Source organism: Gymnoscopelus microlampas (assembly GCF_963454915.1).
Source record: "Gymnoscopelus microlampas genome assembly, chromosome: 5".
In the NCBI taxonomy this organism is placed as follows: domain Eukaryota; kingdom Metazoa; phylum Chordata; class Actinopteri; order Myctophiformes; family Myctophidae; genus Gymnoscopelus; species Gymnoscopelus microlampas.
In genome coordinates this window covers 6,366,760-6,381,599 of record NC_139942.1, presented here as the reverse complement: position 1 = coordinate 6,381,599, position 14,840 = coordinate 6,366,760, and the positions used below count along the sequence as shown (strand labels likewise).

The following is a 14,840-nucleotide window of genomic DNA, read 5'->3' as shown; positions in this document are numbered from 1 at the left end:
GGTTAAAAAACTGACCCCCCAAGTCAGCAAATCACCAGAGTGAGTTTATTATTTTAGACAGAATGTTCTATATTAGAAAATCTTTTACAGCTCAGCTACAAATATGAAAATACAGTGTGAGGATTTGATATGAACCATATAATACATGTGACTTCAGTTCATAACAGTTCTGTGAAACCGAGACCCTTCTCTCTCATTGCATGGATTCAAACCCGCAACCTTTCAGTTACGGGCCACATGTTGAGCCTCACCTGGGAAGCCAGATGTTACTCGTGAAAACCTAAATAAACGGAAATAAAATGAACTTGCGACAAGATTCAGAAACTAAGAAACGTTTGAAAACGCACCGTCAGTTTTCTACACGTGGAAGAGAAATTAAATCTGTACTAAAAGTCACTTTTGCCTCCGTTGTTGTGAGTCAGCAACTTGTCTTCAGCCAAGTTTGCTGCCTTGCCCAACAGTTGTACGTGCTGCTGTGGGGTTTCATTCCCCAGACTGTAGCTGTAGTGACGCGGATCAAAGTTCACAGGAAGTGACACTTCTGGGTTTGTCCCGCCGGGGTACACTGGACAGGAAGTGAGCCTGTGGCTGGGTCCAGTCGAACCGTATGAGAACTTCCCGTTTTCAAATTAAAAGCCGTCGATCTTGCGGGTGCTGACAACGTCCCGTTTTCAAATTAAAAGCCGTCGATCTTCTTCTGCAGGTACTTGAGGATGGAGTCCGTTCCCTGGGAAGAACCCCAGATTCTTTTTAGGGCTTCGCACTCGCGCTCGTTGGCTTGCTCGAGGGCACTTCGGCTAGTGTTTCGCATCAGAGCTTTGGACTCTCGCAGCACCTGGAGGACAAGAAGTAGAACCATTTTTTAAATGAAGTATACACTTAAATATAGCCTAGGTATTTCCCTCTAAAATACTTAGGCGGTCATTGTAATGACTACTCAGGCTTTTGTGTGCGCCCCAGACAGTTTTTAAGTTGATTGGTTCAATAGATATTTGGTATTCATTTTACCAGACAAACCCATTGTAACTTCAATCTATATTTTAAACATATGTCCCTGCCACTGGTGGCAGATATTGTCCTTCTAACGAATGTTAGACATCGAAAATACGCGTCCCTGCTTCTGATGACTGATATTGTCCTCCTCTCATTGAATACGCATGTCTCGCCAAAAAAAATGGCGAGACATGACCCATATATCGACCACAATTAGAAGGCGACAGAGCCTTTCAGTCTGTAGCTTCCAGACCTCCACAGGTCCTGAAAGCTGCAGCGTCCGTGGGCATTTTTAAGAACCACTTAAAAACACTTCTGTTTAGACGAGCATTTGCGGAGTGTCCTTGGATTGCATCTTCTTTGTGTGTAATGTGTCTGCTGTTTGTGTTTCTGAATTTAACTGTACAGTTTGTGTGTCTGTTGTTTTTAATTCTTTGAATTGCTGTGCTTTTATCCCTATTGTATAAAGCACTTTAGTGCTATATAAATGAAATGTACTTACTTACACACCAATACATGGGTCATGCTTAGGCCTGTCACAATTATTACATATAAGTGTGTCGCGCTCTAAATTTTTTTATAAAATGCATGGATGGATGGATGACTTACGAGTGAGTTACAGGCGCAAAGTTCTCGGATGCGGAGCATGACTTCCTGTGTGAAGGTGGCAGGCCACAGAACCTGCGACACCAGGCCCTTAAGACACGCCTCCTGAGCCGTCAACTTCCTGCCGCTCAGCAGCATCTCATTAGCCTGAAGACCAGATCAAAAACATTTATTTATTAACCATTAAGACCTGAGGCGATTCTTAAAAATGTTTTTGGAACAGTTTTTGGAAAAAAAAAAAGAAAAAAAAAGGATTCAAGATTTTTCAAAAATAGCAGATCTACAAGCTCATCCGCGCTATGAGCTTGTATATCTGCTATTTTTGAATAGCCCAATAAATCTAAAGTGACACAGATGCGTTCCAGGTCTTAATGGATTAAAGGTAATGTAAACAAGTGGTTCTCAAAGTGGGCTACGGGGACCCCCAGGGGTCCTTGAGGGGGTTCCAGGGGGTCCCCAGCTAAATGTGTTAATATGTCAAAATTAGTTTAACCACTTTAACACTATATACATCTACAAGCTCACAACGCGTCGCAATGAGACCCACTTTGAGCTTTTAGATCTGCAATTTCCGGAAAATGGAAGATCTAGCTTTTTAGACAACACAAATGCATGGGGGGTCACTGACACAAAATCTTCAGATCGGGGTCAGCGGCCAAATACATATTCATTTGGGGGTCTTTGATCTGAAAAAGTTATAGGTATAAGTGATACTTTTTGTTTGACCCATTAAAACCGGGAATGCATCTGTGTAACCACTTTAATTTATATTTTTGAAAAATCTTGAAGATTTGTGCAAATCTTTGATTATATACATTTTTAAAACGAACATTTTTAACTCAAATCTTTGCTTCTGGGAACAACATATTTTGAGATGGGGGTCCGTGGCCAAATACATAATTTTTAGGGGTCCTTGACATGCAAAAGTTTGAAAACCACTAATTATAGCAACATACGTTTTTTTTCAAAAAACCTAGGATTTAGAAGACATTTGTAGAAGCAAAGATTTCAGTTAAAAATGTTCGCTTTAAAAAATATATATATTCAAAGATTTGCACAACTTTTCAAGATTAAAAAAAAAAATAGCCAAAGAAATCTAAAATGACTCGGATGCGTTCCCGGTCTTAATGGGTTAAAGATTAAAGCTATATTTTGTCATAGTAATCGTGTGTCGGCGATGGGCGGCAGACCAAAGAACCGGAACCGGCCGCGCAGCAATAATATCTAGTATATATCAGTAATAGCTGTGGAACTCACCGAGGCGAGGCCCATGATTTTGGGGAAGGTGAAGGTCGAACAGGCGCCGGGGGTCTGTCCGTACGTAGTGTAAGGAGTCTGGAACCAAGCCTTCTCATTGGCCCACACCACGTCACACAGAGGCAAGATGGCCGCCCCCAGGCCCACCGCTGGCCCGTTGACCGCCGCTATGATGGGCTTCTTAAACTGGATGAACGTGTTGACAAACGTCCTGAGGGAGAGAACACACACACACGCGCACACACAAGTTATTAACGTCTTAAAGTGTCTATAGAATAATCACATAACCATGAGTCCAAATATGAGACGTGTTCTGTTATAATTTGATTTGAGTGAAACGTCAACAATTGTGCCTCTGTATGGAATCTGAGCTAGATGCGTTTTTCTACATCTCATAACATAATTTTTTTTGAAATTACGCTAGAGGGCACTCTTCCCTAAGCTATGGATGATCCCTCGACTCTGAGAGAATCACAGAAGCAGAGATGACGTCATCTCAAAACCCATGTTATGAGATGTAGAAAAACACATCTAGCTCGGATTTCTTCTTTTTTTGGTGACAACAAGCCATATTCAACTGCCGATAACAACAGAATGGACCATCGCTGTAAAAATCATTTCGTTCCAGTGGATAGACGAGACGAGACCCTCCCCCACCCCCCAGACAGCCTTTGTTTACACAAACCCAAGATAATGTGATCTGAAGATTTACGGCTCCATTCACTTCCTGGTTAACTACTTTGAAAACCTGTATCTCGGCTCCTGTGTTTTACCATGTATTTTAGGCGAAACATGCCATTTTCAACTGGGTATAACAAGAGAACGGGAGGTCACGATGACCTTTTTTTTTCATGGAAGCACAGTGATTTCCTCCGTGATTAGCAACATATCAGGAGATTGATCATACTGGAGATACATATTCTGTGGTTCTTGAAAATGCTGGCACAAGCTACCTGCCAGCATTAGAAAGCCTCTGGCAGTGAATGTGTTAAGCACTTTCAACTTCAAACAATCACAACAAGTGTTGTGAGCTGGTAGATTGGGCAATTTTCACTACTTTTGCACTGTTGCACTACCCATTATCATAGTTTGGAGGACAGTCTATGTCGACATATTGTTGACATCAGGGATTTCCATATATGAGCTATAGTTCTCAATGGGCCTGAAAATTAAGGCCCGTCCCGAGGAATTAACATCATTTTAGGCCTGAGACCGACCCGATGGCCCGGGGGGAAAAACTAAAACATTGCCAGTAGGCAGCGCCAGTGGCTCAAATTGTATCAGAGCGTGAGAGAACAAACTTTTTATAGTTGGCGAAATGGCAACTTCACATTGCACATAGTTGAACATAGTTGTTCATACAAAACATTACCCCATTAAGACCTGGAACGCATCTGTGTCACTTTAGGTTTCTTTGGCTATTCAAAAGTAACAGATATACAAGCTCATAGCGCGGCACCGAGTGCCGTGCTATGAGCTTGTATATCTGCTACTTTTGAAAAATCGTGAAAATTATTTTTTTATATTTTTTTCCGAAAAATTGTTAGGATTTAGATTTTTAGGACGGCTCAAGCGAAGCGAGCCGTCCTCTATGGACAGAGATGAAAGGCAAGTGAGTTATGTGGGAGTTAACCTCTCGAGCTATATAAAGAGAGGAGGTGGCTTAGGCGAAAAAGGGGCGTAACGGGGCGTGATTTGGTCAGGGACTCTCTGTTTGTGGGAAAAAGGGGGCGGTCTTGGTAAAAAAGGGTCTAGAACGCGTCGTCATTGCTTCGTTGCCACCGATTGGTTGCTGCAACTTGGCTTCATGCAGGGCGACGCCCCCTCTTTGCTCCAAACACCGATTGGTTGCTGGCTTCATGCAGGGAGACGCCCCCTCTCACGCCCCCTCTCAGGTCTGAACATGCCCCCTCTCACAACTGAACATGTTTGCACCGCCGCCATTGTTCCAACACCAGTGTCCGGCGTCCGCGCAGCCTAAAGCCCCGCCCTCCCCTCTACACACTGAGTTAGTTCTTCATGCAGTATCACTCTGCAGAGAGGCATCAGAATTTTGTATTAAATTATAGAATGCACCAAAACATTAATAAGTGTCGACTTGAATCTATTTAAGCCACAATAAAGCCCCGCTTTTATTTTTGATATTTTTTTGGGGTTTATTTCGCATAGTTTTAGATGATTTTCCGTGCACATTTCTTCATTTAAGCATCGCGAGCTGCGAACGGCCTTTTTGCATGTAGTTGAAGCGCAAGGGGGGGAGAGAGTCGCAGATAGACAGCTGGAGAGTTGAATAACCTCTTCAAATAACCAGATTTATTTACCAAAGTAGCCTATGTAGGCGACCTACATGTTTATGTTAGACACGGGTAGCCTACAATAGTTGGTAGATGATTGGTTTCTTTTAGGAGCGCTTTGTGATGCACCGTGCAGTTAAATCCGCGGTGTCAATACATTCCACTGCCCGCTCTTTGATGAGTCCTCCATCCTCCATGAATCGAATACAAACTGCAACTAGTTCCCGTTTGGAAAGCGGAAAATCTTTATACGCGAGTAGGCCTATTGCAAAATATTGTCCAATGTCCATTGAGTTCAGCCTTTATTTTACCAAGCAGGACTGATGATGCAGCCTGAAGCAGCTTGTCCTGAAAGTGGTTTAGGCGGTCGATCGCGGTGGCTACCGTTCGTTTAGGCGTCCTCGCGTCGATGAGTTTGCTCTGGACAAACTTTTTTTTTTACGCTGGTGCCATTGCTGCCTCTCTGCTGTCTCAACAATCAAAAATGAAGAGAACGAGGCCAGGACATGTGTGTGCTGTTTATATTGTGCGCTTATGTCATGACGTAGAAAACCGGTTCTGTGAATGAGGGACACAGACAGACACATTTCACACTCGAGTGTGAAATGGGATTCTGAGAATACACATTGGCTCAATTGCTCAAAAGACCCAACATCCTCCAGACACGCAGGACGTAGAGAGAATGGATGTGTATTACGTTATTTGTCAGCCTTAAGTATAGGGGCGATATTCATAGTAAATACACAAAAAGCTGTCTGGCGGAAGGAAGGCACAGTGGCCCTCATTTATCAACGCGGTGCAGCCCGAATAATGAACGTACGGCGATATCACCGCACCTTTCGGCATTTATCAATATATCCTGACGAGGCCTTCATCCTACTTTACGCTGAGATCTCACGTCTGGTCGAGACCAGTTGTTGACGTTGCCTGCGCCCGTTTATTCCATTCTAGACCTGCGGAGCAGACGGTCTTACAGGCATCTGGACACATATATCCACTCCAAAATGTATATCTACACTAATAAATAATCCCTGTGAAAATATAACATTTTATAAAGTAATTTAAACAAACTGCTTTAACAGTCACTCGGTTAAGCTTGCAGATCTGCATGGCTGCGTTGGCTATTTGAAAATAGCAGATCTACAAGCTCACAACAGGTCCCATTGCGACGCGTTGTGAGCTTGTGGATCTGCTATTTTCAGCGCAGCAGCGATTCTGCGAGATAATTTTCGGGAGCCCCGACATTCTTTTCATGGACACTGAGGTCTACAAACTTACAGTAGCTTGTCCTGTTATGGAGTTATGTCATAGAGAGTTATGTAGGCTACACAACCTGGCTGGGTTAAGGATATAAACCCGACGCTCCAATATTAACGTGGCGGCACGGAATCACTGCATTCCGCCCGAGTCTCAAAATGCACAATTTGTGAGCGCCATCATGTTCACACATTACAACAACAATAAGGCTCAAACCCATTCAGGGACATTAATCACTTATACAAAATGTTTTGCATCAATGAAGTCAATAACATGCTATTCAATCTGTCGCATCATACACATGGACATAGTAAATGCATCTGTATGTTTACACATTGAAATGTGTAAACATAGTGGAGCACAATAGCATAAGTGTAATGTCACCTTAAACATGTAGGCTAGCTTTGTTGTTTTATAGCAATAGTATATAAATGCATTTTCTGTCATCAAACCTATGTATTCCTTTTTACGTTACTGTATGTGTTGTTTAGCATAGGACAACCACAACATTCAGGTCAGCTGTTTGTAACATCGCATCCGGGGTACTACAGCCAACGTCATTGTCAAGACAAATAGAGAGTGTGTGAATGGCCCCTGCTGGACGGGCTGCTTTCCCAGTTAGCAGTACTTCATAACGTCACTATATCACACAGGTTTATAGACCTTTAGTTATGAATTGCATTGCAAACTGACGTGATTCAAATATAAATGAAATGGAATGGTGGAAAGAAGTGATCGAATGTTTTACTTAAGTAAAAGTATCAATACTGCAATGTACAAGTACTGCATGATGAGAAAGGATTCGGAGATAATAATGTGCTTCAGTAAAACTATTAGTATTTAAATGGGCTTACAGTACCCAAAGTACAAAAATGTTTGCAAATAGCATTTGTGGAGCTGACAACGCAACTTAAACTACGACAAACTAAGCGTTATTCTCTGCCAGCCCTTGAAATACCCGTACACACAATTAGCTTTGGTGCCATGAGGTCAGCTTGTACATGGGCAGTTTAAAACATATTTTTTATAGGCTAGGCTACATGTTACCACTTGAAAATGGGACATTGTGCATAATGACTACTTTTACATTTGATACTTTACGTACATTATGAAGCCAATACTTTTGTACTTGTGAAACTCTAGTAGGCTACATGTGGAATTCCGGACCATTTGTAACAGAATATTTTAATATTGTTAGCCTTCAGTGCTATCATGCACAGTTCTAAACTAATTCGTCTCATCGTCCGACAACAGCACAGTCAAATGCAAAAATCACACATTGCAAAAAGCACACATTTCTTTGATGATGATGTTGCTTTGGTAATTGTTGTCGGCCAACCGAGCGCGTCCGCCTCTCGGAATGGGTCGCTCCGCTCTGCTCAGCTCTTTGATGAACAGCTGGCTCTCCCGCACGTCCTCCACGTTGCTTGTCCGACTCGGAACCGAACTCCCTCTCGTCTCGTGGGGGTTGGTTTGGCAGAGATGATTACGTTTCGCCTCTCCCACGACGCTCGTCGACAAGAGACCCACGACGTCGAGCTAGCCTAGCACTCCTCACGTGAACAACACCAATCTCCGTACTTTCCTCGTCGCACGGGCTGACTGTTAAATAACTGTACTGATATCTGAGCTCAACCTAACTCAAGCTATTCCCTTCGGTCCAGGGACGAATACACGTAGTAGATTTGGCGTAAAACACTCAAACTACAACACAACAACTACACATAAAAACACGCAAAACCGATACTGACTTTTGGTAATTTATTACACACACACACACACACACACACACACACACACACACACACACACACACACACACACACACACACACACACGGTTACTAAACTACTAATACTTGGTACAGTATCTGATAGCCTCAGCCAGCCCAAGAGAAACTACACACATTAGCTCTCCTTAAAGTGGGTGCTAAAGATAAGCATTGTAAGATGCTGTTGCAGTAGAAGTAGCTTATTTAACTGTAAACAGAAAACACACAAATGTAAAATACTATTAAAACTACGCAAACAACATGTATAATAAAATAACACACAAAATGACCATTTTCCATGCACAATTGTTTACCAGCTCGCATTCAAAGTGCAGTCGTTCTCATATGCTGGGATGAAATGCTCTTTCAGATGTAAACAACTTTACTGAGCATGTGCAAGACCACTCGTGGAATTCCTTTGCAATAACACACAAGTTTCACATAAACACGGATGTTTGTCGCATCACAAAATTAAGTCATTCTTCCCATGACATCTTAATTTCCACAGGAATCAAAACCACAAAGAACATTTGCAAATTGGAGTAAATACGGTTAAATGTGTGGTAAAAGTGGAATCGAAAATAACAGTGCGTCCTCCGTGCGCTAGCCTAACTTGGTTAATAATGCGCTTGTATGAGGTTACCAAACACACTGTTTTTAGCCAAACACAGTACTGTCCGCTATTAATTACTTACTTATCGACGCAAGTCACGTTATTATGCTTTTTCATGGCCTTGTAAAGACGATCACTTCCGCATTTTCTTCTTCGGTGGTATAAACTATGACACGGTTGCCAGATTTTCGAGAGAGTAATAAGCAACCAGGTCAATGAAAACAAGCCCAAAGATGTAAGTGGCTATATGAGCACTATAAACCTATATGCATCGGCTTTTTGAAAATAGACGATTTGGAAATAGCCGATCTACAAGCTCACAACAAAATAATAAAAACAAATAAAAAGCAACTAGCAATATTTGCAAGCAACTTCACAGAGAACGAGGTCGCTTATAATTACTATACATGGCAACACTAGTTACAAACAAAACATGTGTCATGAAATAGCAGATCTACAAGCTCACAACGCGTCGCCGCCTTGTGAGCTTGTAGATCTGCTATTTTGTATTTTGATTGAATACTGTATTTACAAAAGTATTTGTAGCTATGATTCCCTGCTTTCATATGACATGAAATAACAAAAATGAAAAAAGCCTAGATGACTTATCTGTTGTCGTGGTGGGTTAGATAGATAGATAGATAGATGGATAGATCGATCGATAGATAGATACACACATGCATTTTTAAAAAAAAATCTCAATAGCACAATACCTCCCTACAGCAAACCACATCCCATCTTCACTTTTAAAGACCCACCCACACAACAGCATTACTTCAATTCACGTCTACACAAAGTAGCTTCAATGATGTACATGTTAATGCTTAATACCTTTTCATGCCACCTCATGCATTGTTTTTCTCCTCTGAATGTACATAGCCATGGCAGGATATGGCCTTCGACATAAGGTCTTACAGTGGCCTTCATGTAACATCACTGGTAATTAGAGTCCGACCGATAGGGATTTTTGTGACCGATACCGATAACCGATTTTAGAGAGGTTTGGATTATATCGGTCACCGATAACCGATATGCAACCGATATTGTGAATTTTATTAGCTGGAATGAAAATAGGCCTTTTCTGTTTTGTTTTTTACTCAAGTACTGTACTTAGGAAAATTTTAAGTAAAATTTTGAGGTATTTTTTTTACTATTATTATTATTAGTAGTAGTAGGCTAGTAGGCTAGTAGTAGTAGTAGTAGTAGTAGTAGTAGTAGTAGTAGTAGTAGTAGTAGTAGTAGTAGTAGTAAAGTATTGGAAAGTATTTCCAATTTTCAACACTTTTACTTCTACTCCATCTCAGAGGCAAATATTATACTTTTACTCCACTACAATTATTTGAAAACTAGTTACTAGTTACTTTGTAGATTAAGCTCTAGAATATTATAAACAACACACACATTAACCACTTCAGCCCTACACATATCTGCCATTTGAAAATAGCAGATTTACAAGCTTGTAGATCTGCTATTTTCCAAAGATTTTTATACATTTGAAATCTTGTTGAACAGGACATCGTGACAGTCGACCGTCGTGTATCCATGGCTATTACTCCCTCTAACATTTCCCATGTTTTTAGCAGTGGTGGAAAAAGTACTCAAATTCTTTACTTAAGTAAAAGTACCAATACTGCAATATAGAAATACTCTTGTTACAAGTAAAAGTCCAGAATTCAAAATTTACTTGAGTAAAAGTACAAAAGTATTGGCATCAAAATGTACTTAAAGTACCAAAAGTAAAAGTACTAAATATTTGAAAATAGCAGATCGAGCTTGTAGATCGGCTAGGTATAAAATAGGGTTAAAGTGGTTAATGTATGTTTCATTATATCATAATTTATATCTGAAAAGTAACTAGTAACTAAAGTTTTCAAATAAATGTAGTGGAGTAAAAGTACAATAGTTGCCTCTGAGATGTAGTGGAGTAGTAGTAAAAGTATTGGAAATTGGAAATACTCAAGTAAAGTACCGATACCTCAAAATTGTACTTAAGTACAGTACTTGAGTAAATGTACTTAGTTACTTTCCACCACTGTTTTTTAGTGTATTGAAATAATGTCATGCATATCTGTCCAGTGCATAGCCTACTGCAGGCCTTGTTGACTAGATTTAGGAGAGATTTTTAAGCTCTTGCTCCTGAAATGATCGATTATTTTTAAGGGGAAACGCCATCATTTAACATGCAAGTCAATGGGTGAGAAGGAGATTGCCAGGCACAAATGGTAGTGTAGGTAATTAATGTATTTGTGCAAGATGACCCTGCTACTGTATATAAAATGTGTATATTACTCGTTCATCATGGTTCATGTTCAAATAGCTCAATCCAAAATATAATGCTGTAGGCCTAAGTGGTAAGGTTGTTACACACCGGGGCGATTTTTTCATGCGAATAATGCGTTTTTTTTTAAAACCTTATAAAGTCAATGGCTCCGTACATGGAGCGAAAAAGCGAAAAAGCGTCTTTTAATTATTCGGAACAAGTCCGAATTTTGCGTATATTCGCTATTTTCGCCGGTGTGTAAGGACCTTAAGGCTGTATTTACGCACCTGCTTAATTGTAATTAATGCTTCAACATAATTATGACCGGTATTTTTTATCAGATGTCTGATAAATTTGATTCATTCCGGACATTGGGACCAGCAGGTTACAATCCTATATCGCAACCCCTGGTATACCACATTGCTTAGCAGAGTTCAGTGATGCAAATGCATGTCAAGTTGATCAACAGATTGTATTATTCCCCAATGCAATAACAGTACTGAAATGAAGGCTATAAGGGCAATAATGGGAGCCCTTTTTTTTTAAAGTAACTTCAAAGTTACTTTTCACAGTAACGCATTACTTTTTGGTGTAAGTAACTTGTAAAGTAACTGAGTTACTTTTAAATGAAGTAACTAGTAATGGCATTGGTAACTGGTCACTGGTTTTCAGTAACTAGCACAACACTAGCACAACACTACAACGGTGTCTAACCGAGAGTTATACTTCTCCAGTACAACGGTGTCTAACCGAGAGTTATACTTCTCCAGTACAACGGTGTCTAACCGAGAGTCCATGCAGATCACAGTTGACAAATATTATATATTATCAGAGCTATTATTAATGTTATCGGTTTTATCGGGATGACGTCATAATTCCTGATATCGAACCGATAATTATCGGGCCGATACTTATCGTGCACTAATAATTTTATCGCGAATTATTTTTATATTTTTCTCTGTTGTTGGTGACAACTCTAGTGCGTCCCATGGACGCCACGACGGTGTCATGAATGCGTCCTTTCACAATATTGTGCGTCAGCGACGCAGGACGCAGGCCTATGAGCATCTCTGCTCAGTGCGGCTGCAGAGTTCATGTGCAACATCTTGCATGCATGGCTGTGGCTTTACAGTTTTCCTTCGCCGTGTCTGTAGGTCACCCCCAGGGACCCCCAAGGGTCTCCAGGGACCCCTAAGGGGGGGGGGGGGAACGCGGACCTCCTTTTTGTTTTTTGTTTTTTCATCCCATGCTTTTGGACCCCCAAAACTATTTTCTTTTTGGGGGGGGGGGGGGGGGGGGCTGCGCCGTCCATCATGACATCTATGTCATTCTTTCTTGTTTTTAGACGCGGCTTCAGGTCTTAATGGGTTAACCCATTAAGACCTGGAACGCATCTGTGTCACTTTAGATTTCGTTGGCTATTCAAAAATAGCAGATATACAAGCTCGTAGCGGGCCACCAAGTGCCGTGCTACGAGCTTGTAGATCTGCTATTTTTGAAAAATCGTGATAAAATATTTTTTGTAATGCAATTGATTTAGTCAGATCGTTGAGGGGTTATGTCGCAGGCTTGCGAGATAACTTTGATGTGTTGAGGCCCAATTAAATAAACTGCTCAAAAAAAGTCCGGAAACTTAACTTCGGCCAATTATATCTCCCTTTAATAATTATTATTGTGTTTTATATCATTTTTATCGTTGATTAGTCACCTTTACAAGGAGGTACAGCTTGTAAGGATCGGGCATTCGTGGAATGAGCAACACAGCTAAACGTGTGGGTAGCGCCTCCAAAAAATGTGCCAAAATCACCCAATATGCTTCTGTTGGTAATCACTCTTGTTTTGAGCAACCTGCCAGCACACACCTGCTGAGAGGTGTGTGCCAGTAGTCACAGGTGTGTGACTGCCTCACAGGTGAGTGACTGGCACCTGAACATGGGTTCTGCAACTTTGTTGAGTTGGAGTGTGTATGCTCCAAGCAGCAACACTGCCCCCATGGAAAGATGCCACGTTTGTCCCTTCAGGATATGGCCCGTGCAATAGGGCAAGTGAAGCTGATGTTCTGTTACGCAGATTACGCATTATTTGATGTCAGCCCTGGTACCATTTGCAGGCAGGTGTGTGCCAGTCACAGGTGTGACTGGCACCTGAGCATGGGTCCTGCAACTTTGACGTCTGTCTTTGGTTCCGTTGTGCAAATCTGGCCTGTAAATCTATGGTTCCTCAGTTTAGCAAGGGGTTGTTGTCTTCCTTGTTGACTTCACCAGTCTCACAGAACTTGGTCCCAAGTTTGCAAATGGTACCTGGGCTGACACCAAATGATGCTGTCACTCTGATTCACTTGCCCTATTGCACAGGCCTCATCCTGAAGGGACAAACGTGGCATATTTCCATGGGGGCATTGTGTATGCTCCTGCTTGGAGCATACACACTCCAACTTAGCAAAGTTGCAAAACCCATGTTCAGGTGCCAGTCACTCACCTGTGAGGCAGTCACACACCTGTGACTACTGGCACACACCTCTCAGCAGGTGTGTGCTGGCAGGTTGCTCAAGACAAGAGCGATTACCAACAGAAGCATATTGGGTGATTTTGGCACATTTTTTGGAGGCGCTACCCACACGTTTAGCTGTGTTGCTCATTCCACGAATGCCCGATCCTTACAAGCTGTACCTCCTTGTAAAGGTGACTAATCAACGATAAAAATGATATAAAACACAATACCAATTGGTATTATTAAAGTGGAGATATAATTGACCGAAGTTAAGTTTCCGAACTTTTTTTGAGCAGTTTTAGTATGTCTCCAGCAGTCTCACAACTTTACAAAGAAGACACAGAGAGACAAAGAAGACGTAGAATTCAGGTGGATGAGTTCACAGCACATGAGTTTAACTTATCAGGCAGAGAAAAGTTCTCCTCTGGTGTATATTTGACTGTTATGGATAGGTTAATTGCAGAACTGGATCGCAGGTATGAGTCATATAATGACCTCAACAACACTTTTGGCTTTCGCTACTCTCTCTGCACAAGAGCTGCGCAATAAAGCAGCTGATCTCCAGAGGAGATATTCAACTGACTTGGAGACTTTGTGGAAGAGGTTGTCCAATACAAAGAATACATCAGCAGTGATGATACTTCTTCTGCTAGAGAGCTTTTCCAGTCCCTGAGGGAAAAAAAATCAGCAGTCCTACTTCCCAAATGTGGCCATTGCTTTTAGGCTTTACCTGACATTACCTGTGACTAATGCAAGTGGTGAGTGCAGTTTCTCTTAGATGGCACTGTTACATGTGAGGGTTCTTTTTATTGTATGTATTACTATGGATTGCACAGTTATTTGGTAGTCCCACTGACTCCTGCTCATCCAGCTCAGGTCCTACGTGGGAGGAGACCTGGTTGAGGAGGAGACCATCTGTCAGACGATTGGACCAATCAGGAGGACGCCTGCCCATTATAAAATAACTGTCATCAGCTGTGCGCAGTAGCAGTGTGTATAGCATGTGAGCAGTGCGGTTACACGCTGTCCTCATAAATGTGTCACAGTCAATACTCTGGGGGCTAAAGGTTTGGTACCCCAGGTATTTTGTGTTACCCTGTTTAAGTGCACCCTGTTTGAATTGAGCTTGTTAAAGTAGCATTGGGTCAAAGATAAGTGATAATCTTCAAAGGAGTAAAAGTATCGTACTCACAACTCTGTTGTGTATTTGTGTCGACCGCCAGTGCCAGCTTTTTGTTCACCGTCCTCTTTTTGCTTAGTTTAGATTAGGGAAATTAGATTAGATTAGGGATTTAATGT

General features: G+C 41.5%; 1 protein-coding gene across 1 annotated transcript; it reads right to left on the bottom strand.

The window, feature by feature from the left end:
* Positions 1-348: 348 nt before the first annotated feature.
* On the bottom strand, positions 349-14,496 carry LOC311044873 (chromodomain Y-like protein; the record flags this gene model as incomplete). Its single annotated transcript, XM_084056685.1, has 4 exons — positions 349-835; positions 1,603-1,746; positions 2,857-3,067; positions 14,399-14,496. 4 exons carry the CDS (start codon positions 14,494-14,496, stop codon positions 677-679), a joined length of 612 nt encoding a protein of 203 aa, XP_083912811.1. The 3' UTR covers positions 349-676.
* Positions 14,497-14,840: the final 344 nt, after the last annotated feature.